The sequence below is a fragment of the Equus asinus genome, chromosome 10 (genome assembly GCF_041296235.1).
Source record: "Equus asinus isolate D_3611 breed Donkey chromosome 10, EquAss-T2T_v2, whole genome shotgun sequence".
NCBI lineage: Eukaryota > Metazoa > Chordata > Mammalia > Perissodactyla > Equidae > Equus > Equus asinus.
In genome coordinates this window covers 21621231-21628989 of record NC_091799.1, presented here as the reverse complement: position 1 = coordinate 21628989, position 7759 = coordinate 21621231, and the positions used below count along the sequence as shown (strand labels likewise).

At 53.8% G+C, this 7759-nt stretch overlaps 1 protein-coding gene across 12 annotated transcripts in view; it reads right to left on the bottom strand.

Annotated features, from left to right (window-relative positions):
- DENND1A (DENN domain containing 1A) overlaps positions 1–7759 on the bottom strand; it is a 513599-nt gene that overhangs the window by 4360 nt on the left and 501480 nt on the right. For 9 of the 12 annotated variants that reach the window (XM_070518780.1, XM_070518782.1, XM_044778816.2 and 6 more), the window contains 2 exons: positions 3615–3743; positions 569–827 (listed from right to left, as the gene is read on the bottom strand). In XM_070518780.1, coding sequence (XP_070374881.1) covers positions 569–827; positions 3615–3743 — 388 coding nt within the window. The remainder of the gene's footprint in view (positions 1–568; positions 828–3614; positions 3744–7759) is intronic. The other 3 variants (XM_070518783.1, XM_070518784.1, XM_044778817.2) reach the window with 1 other exon arrangement.

The following is a 7759-nucleotide window of genomic DNA, read 5'->3' as shown; positions in this document are numbered from 1 at the left end:
TGGGAACAGTAATTCCCCACAGGGGTGACACATGAATCACTGGATATGGGGGAGCTTTGTCAATTCCACAGTGTGACTCAGTGACTGCAGAGTCAGCAGCCCCCACTTGCAAGTGAGGAAACTGAGGCACAAAGAGGGAGTGTGATAGATTGGAAGTCACAACAGAAGATCAGTGGTCACACCTGAATAATCCAGAACCCAGGAATTTTGATCCAAAGGCTCTCCAAGGACGCTTGGTGGGGATGGGAGCAATCCCGGTTCCATCAGGGGTTGAAGCCCTGCCTCGGGGTCGGGCTGGGAGTCCTGGGGAGAGTGGCCTGGATCGCTGCCCCCCCGTCTGACATGTGAACAGAAGTGGGGGTCAGATTTCCATCAGGCTCTAGCACCTTCTGCAGTGATCCCTGTGAGGGTGGTCCGGCCACTGGCCCATCTGGCGGGGTTTACAGTCAGACGGACCCTGAGCACTGGCTGAGGACCTTGCACAAGTCGCTGTTTCTCCTTTGGTCTCCTTCACTGTCACATGGGCAACCTGCTCGTGTGGGGAAGGCCTCCCCCGCCCGCATCATACCTGATAGTCAAAGGTCCCTGGTTGCTCCCTGAGGTCTTTGGGGGTCCGAAGGTCCTCTAAGCTCTTGGCCTGGCCCAGTGGTTGCAGTGGGACCTCCATGTCCAGGCTGCTGAAGACGTCTTCCAGGAGGTCGATGCTGGCAGCCCGGTCGGGCGGAGCTGGGGCAGGGCCCATGGGCTCCCGGGCTCGCTGCTCCGGGCTCTCCGCCTCGTCGCCGTCGGCACTGTCTGACTCCTTGAGTGTCCGGTATGGCTGTGGCCTGGGAGGAGGCAGAGCAGGCTGGGTTCTCCCACCCTGAGCCTCCCCTGGAGAAGCCAGCCACCCCCACCCATTCCCAGGAACTTCCAGGCCTGGAGGCGAGCCCCTGGGAGCCTTGGGGTCAGGAGAGTATCCTGGGGTCCCCGTGAGTGCAGGAGTCTGGGTAGCAGCACTGACAGACCTGGGGCTGAACCTGGGCTCTGCTGCTCACTGTGGGACCTTGGGCAAGTCGCTTGGCTCTACCTTGCACTGGGGGGCCCACTTAGTTCCCCTCAAACCACATGGCCTTCCACAAAACTGGCTAATGGGCTTGCAAGCCATTCAGACAAGCTCTGAGGAAGCAGACATGTCTGGAAAGGGAAGAGGCACGCAGAGTCATTCCTGAGCCCACCGTCTGCACTCCCACCCCCACTGCGGCAGTTGGGTCCTAGGAACCCAGCTGGGGAAAGTCCCCAGGGCAGCTGCCCAGTGTGCCCCAGGATCCTCAGGGGGACCGTCTGGGCCTCAGCCTGTGCTGACCTCAGTTCTAGCTCTGGTCATACCATCTCTTGCTGTGGGACCTTGGGCAAGTCACTTAACCTCTCTGAGCCTCAGCCATGCTCCTATTGCAGAGTGCACCTCCCTTGTAGGTGGTGGTGGAGACTGTGAGCGAATGCAGCGCCTGGTGCACAGCAGGCATGCAGAGACTGTTAACAGCATTCTGCGCGTTCATGCACCCAAACCTTGCAGGGACCCAGGTGAGGTGACAAAGCGTCCTCGTGCTTTCCTTTCTCACAAGCCTGAGCCCCAGGGTACCACTGGGTACCTGGAGAAAGGTGCCTGGATATACTGGAACTCTAGCGGAGCCGGAGCCGGGGCCAGAGCGCGTCCCGCCTCCTCTCACCAAAAGGCTGGGGCTGGTCAGGCAGAAACTGCCCTTGGCTCAGGTAAAGTGGGGGGAAGGACGCCACCTGCTGGTCCCAAAGGTCCACTCTCAGGAACCAGGGCAGAGGACAGACAGCAGAGGGAGAGGGCTCAGCCTACTGGCAGGGACTCCATCAGCCTGTGGTATCCTGCTGAAGCAACACAAGCAGCCCATGAAGTACGACTCATACCCTCACTTTGTAGATGAGGAAACTGAAGCTCAGAGAGGCTAAGTGACTCATTCTATGTCACACAGCACCTGGCAAGAGGTGGAAATGAAAGCCAAGTATGAGAGACTTCAAAAGCCCCTCACTCACTCTGACTAAGCCATCTGACCAGGGAATTAAAGCCCCTTTAACCCAGTTGAACACAATGAAGGAGATACAGAAAAGTCAGCGTGCTTCTTACAATTAAGGAAATAGTGATCTTTAAAAAGAGCCCACTTTGTCTAGAGTTAAGATGGGCCACTTCCTTTTCCTACACACAAAAGCCTATACTTTTATAGATCACAGCTAAGGGAGTGAGCAGTACCCATTATTTAAATAAGTAAGGCATCAATTAACTCAAAAAGAGCACGGCCTGCTGGGCTCCGCGGTGGGGCCTGCACATCACCCAGGCAGAGTGCTCCCCCTGCATGGTGAGTTCAGGCTCATACCCGGATAAACATTTCTTATTCCAGTGATTTTCTATTTTAATTAATAGTAGAAACGGGAACTGATACATTAAGTGTATGATGTCATAGATATTATTGCTTAGGACGAGGCTGATTTCTAAAAGTTTTAAAGAAAAATTTGAAAGAAAAAATGTACAGAAAAGGTGGCACGTGAAGCCTTGGCAACACTGACTGAGGCCACCACTTTCTAAGTGAGGGTGTCAGGAGGGGATCGACTTGCCCATGGTCACAGGTGAGCTGGTGGCAACAAGGGCCCATGGGGCAGTGGCAGGAGCACAGCTGTCCTCAGGCCAGACCACAGGGAGGGGCTGGCACCTGGGGCCCGATGCTGGGGACTGGGACAGGGAGGTGGTGGAGGGGATGTGAAGGGCTGGAGGGAGGAGCCCCTCCTCTGCGACAGCCATAACAGTTCACTCCCTAGAGGGCTGAGTGGGCCCCGCAGGTGCTCAGCCAAGGGTGGTTCCCTTCTCTTACAGGCTCCCATTAGAAACACCACACAACCTTGTCAACACGGAAACATGACAACAGCCATCCCTTTGCTCAGTCCTAGCTCTGAAAAACCTGTGGTTGGAGGGGCAAGAACCAGCAAAATAAGGGGAACTCCCAAAGCCCAATTTTGGGGGTGGGTAGATTGTGGGTGAACCTTTTTTTCTTGTTTTATTGCAATTTATAATTAGAATGAGGCTTAAGCTATAAATAGTAATGATAAAAATTATCTTAAAGTCAGGCAGATGAGTAAAACATTTGGATATGCCAGCATTAATATACATATTCCATATCAATAAAGTTTTTTTTTGAAACTTAAAACCTGACCCTCCAGCTCCATGGCTTTCCTAGATATGCTGAGATAAAGGATTCAGGCCTCAACCACCAGGTTAACGCAACCACCAATTCCATTGACAATTAAGTGCATTTTCCCCGTATAAGGAATGCGGACTGATGCTCCTGTCTCACACCTTTAGAGCCCTGTCACTCCTGTCACCTCACTCCACTGTCACAGCACCTGTGGGCTGGCAGAACGAAGGCCCTGGGAGGAGGCACACAGAGGTGGCATTCCCCTTGCAAGGTAGCACTGGGGCACCGGAGGTGGCAGCTCCAGACACCCCTCCCCCCACACACAAGCTCAGGCAGCACTGGCCACCCCCTCCCCCATAAGTGGCCCCAGAGAGTCACCAAGCCGAGTTCAGGGAAATAGAAGAAGGAAGGAGAGACCATTCAAAGGGAGCGGAGAAGAAAAAGCTTTCGGTGAAGCCAGAGCTCGGGCCCTCTTCCCGCTGGCATTCATCGTCAGAGGAGTCTTCGGAGAGGAAGACCGCATAGTGTCGCAAGGGCTTTACCAGGCTGGGGCAGAGGAGACAAGAGAGGAGAGAAGCGTTAAGCGGTGCCCTCAGAACTCCACACGGCAGGGTGGGCAGGAGGCCTCTGTGTCCGGCGCCTGGCCCTGGCCTCCCTTTGCCAGCCTGGGGTGGAGGCTCCCTGGAGAATGCCACAGGTCACCAGAAGCCCGACAGGCCCCATGGTGAGAAAGCTGGTCCCAAACAGAAAAGAAGCTGTGTGTTTGCCACATGTGTCAAGAGCTCTCAACACACAATCCCATCCTCGAGGACCTGGTAATGCCACTTCCATCGAGATAACCCTAAATGGAGCAAGGAATCACGCACAAAGATGTTCATGGCTGCTATGTTTACAACGTTGAAACATGAAACCACCTAAATTTCCAGCAACAGGAATCTGGTGAATTATGGTACAGTTGGCTGAATATTATCCTCCCATTAGTTATAATGTTTATAAAGAAAAATCTAAAAATCAGGATGCAGAATTGCAGTTATGTAGCATTCTCTCTCATCTACTAATAGAGAAATGCATAGAAAAAAGACTGGAAAGGTATGTTCCTAAATGTCAACAAGAGCTAGTGGGATTATGGGTGATTTTTCTCTTCTGCCTCCTTTTGTTTTCTGTGTCTTCTACATTTTCTACAATGTGCATATTGACTTCACTAATCAGGAAAAAATAAAAAATAAAAAAGTTGAAGAAGGTGAGCCACGTGGAAGAGCACTCGCCAGGAGGCCCTTTTCTGATTAGCGGTTGCTCTCTGGAGTCTCCCTCAGATGCCTCTTCAGAGAGTCTTTTTCATCTGTGATGTGGAAATTAAATATTCATTGTTATAAAAAATACATCTCCCTTGTCAGCCACCTGTGAGCTCTACCTCTATAAACACAAACATACACAGCCCAGAGAAACTCCACGCCCGGTCCTATGAATTATACACCGACTGGGGCCCGCGCACGATGTGCGCCCAGAAAGGGATGGAGGGCAGACCTCGGTTCAAGTCCTGGCCCCACGGCTGCGACTCAGGCTCGCAGCTGGGGGCGGGCAGCGCAGGCCTCTGCCCTGCACAGCGGGCTGCGCAAGCGCTGAGGATCCCCGGGCGGCGAGGGCAGTTTGGGGAGAGCGTGGGGCAAGAGACACAGGGTGCCTGGGGGGGCTATCCCCCCCTGCCAGAGACTCTCCTTCCTTTGCTTTCTATGATGCAATTTCTTTCAGGTTTACTTCAGGGAAGGGCAAGGTGTCTGAAACCAGTGCGTGGGAACCACGGCTGCAGAGCAAGTCCCCGGGGGACTGGAGAGGGATTGTGCCCGGAATCTGCCACGATTCTCCATCGCTGATGCCAAGCCAGTTGTTACCCAAGAACACGCTGTTCTTTCAAAGGTAGCAGCAGAGCAGCTGCCAGGAGCTGCCGAGCGCCCCAGCACTTCCACCCCAGAACCCCTGCACTTCCGCGCATGGGCCCTGGAAATTAGCTGGGCAGAGAGTTTTTCCTTCGTACTGAAGTGGACGTCGAGGCTCAGAGAGGGAAGCTACTCACCCAGGGTCGTACACAGGGAGCTGGCGGGTCACAGCACTCCTCTCCCAGGCCGCCTTGTTGGGTGTTAGGGACGAGACACACCTTGGCCCTCCCTGGACTAGAGAGGGGCACCAGCCTTGGAGGGGCATTTTCCTCCGGGCCCAGAGAGGATAGGAAGAAGATCCGATCTGCAGAAATGTGGCCTGGTCAGCCTCAGGACAAGGCTGCCTGGCTCCTGCCACTTCCACCAGGACACAGAACAAGGTGCAGCAGAGGGACCAGGCTCCCCGCTGCCCCGGGCCACTCTCCACACAGCCACGCGAATCCTGTTCAATCACAAAGCCGACCCTGTCACTCGCCTGCTTAACACCTGTAAACTCGCCGCTCTATTGCTCTCACGGCAATAGGTTGTGTGGCAAGTTAAACCTACTAAGAAAAGTGTTAGGAACATCAAGGTTCAGACACTTACAGAACAATGTCCTTGTCCGTGTTAAAGTCAGAGGCCCACCCCTCCTCCCCAGCACTGGACTGCTCTCCTGAGCAGGCGAAGGGTGAAGGGGTGGGCAGACACCCTGGCCTCATGCTCTGCGCTGGGAGCCGGTGGAATGTGCTGAGTGGGCGGGGGCCAGGGCTGCAGAGCAGCAGCTCCAAGCAGGGCAGACACCGTGCGGTACGCCTGGCCCTGTCCACCTCGGAGGCCACCAGTGCCTGTCTTCTTTGCCTGGTGCACCCACTGCTCTTCAGTCTTGAAGGCTCAGCTCAAATGGCTCTTCTAGGAAGACTTCCTGGGGTTCCCGGCTGGAGTCTCCTCCTGGATGGAGTTAGCTTCTCCTCGGGCTGCACGCTTAGCACGCCATGCATACCATCTAACCTTGAATTGCAGCTCCTCAAGGGCAGGGGCCTGGCTCACTCTTCTCTCTCCCTGCCTGGGGCGCAGCATTAGCACAGGAGAAGTTTGCTGATCGAATGAGTGGAAGCAGTGTGCTGGGGAGGCAAGACGCTACACACTCCCCATTTCATCACGCACTCATCTTCCTGGAGCCCGGCCACGGCACTTGTCCCTTTTAACACAGTATGAAAATGTCCCCTGAGTTGCCCATCTGTCCTCTGGGAGGCTGAGACCTGGAGAATGGGACCACGTTTGGGGTGGGGGTGTTAGGTATACAGGGGCAGGCGGGAGTCTCGGAAAAAGGTTAAGAATAAAATCCAGAAGCAGGCACGTACCAGGGGCTTTATATAGGTTATTTCTACCCTTCCCAACAGCCTACCAGGAGGGCATCACTGTACTGATTTTACAGAGGACAAAACTGTCATTAGTCCATCCACACACCCAACCAAGAGGCACTTCCTGAGCGCTTGTTGTGAGCAGACCCAGTGCTCGTGGGAATCACTGGTGACGAAGAGCTGTGATCCGGTGACCAGCCAGGACGTGCCGAGCAGGGATGCCAGCCCAGCGCCCTCACTCTCCTGTGAGCTGGGCTGGTGGCGGATGTAGATGAGGCGGACACGCACCTCTGCTTGGGTCACACTGACTGGGGCTCTTGGATGCCCTCAGATCCACCTTGAATGCCTTTCCAACACCCATCCAAGCACAGCCCCTCCTCTCGCTTTGACAGCAAAGCAGAGACCACAGCTTGGCACATTAGTCCAATGCCACTAAACCTGCCAGGAACATCTGGACTCACAGGAGAGCAAAGAGCTTCTGTGCTGGACTGGACCTTGGCTTCATGAAAACAGGCTGCTGCCATTCATGGCGCTGTCAGAATCCAGTGCGGGATCCCGGGGGCGGTGAGGGAGGCAGAAGGGAGGGAGCCTAGAACTCCCCCTCACAAACCACTTTCCCTTTCCAGGTGACTCCTGGCCAGGCCAGGCTGGGTGGGCAGTGGCTCCAACAAGAGGCCCAGGGTGTCTCCTGAACACGCCATCTGTCTCTCGAGAGTGACGGAGCACCCAGGCGAGAACTTTGCCATGCGGTTTGGTCAAATGAGAGTTTTTTTCAAGTCAGGCTTCAGGCCACATGGATGACGATGATAACACTAGCAGTACTTACAAGTGTTGGGTTAAATGCTGTCCATACAGTTTCTAATTAATTCATCATCACATCTTTACTTTGCAGATAAAGAAGCCAAGGCTCAGAGAGGGGGAGTCAGTTGCCCATTGTCACACAGCAGCTAAAGGTAGAGCTGGTAATCTGGATTTGCCTGACTCTAAACCACTTGGCAATCCTGCCTGTTCAGTTTCGTGGATCTGAAACAATGAAATAAGGGGTAGGGTGTTTCCCCTTCTACTTTTAATAAAAGGGGAGATTTCAAAATAAACTTATTTAAATTCAGCTGCTCATGTTCTCCCATGAAACATACAGTCAGATATTTGTCAGAGATAAAGGATAAACCATCGCAAACGTCCAGGTTTAAATTTTTTATTAGCTTAAGGCAGAATATGAAAAAAAAAAATTTGCACCTCTTCCCTCATTAACCCAATTCAGCTACTACCCTGCAGTCTGCCACCCACC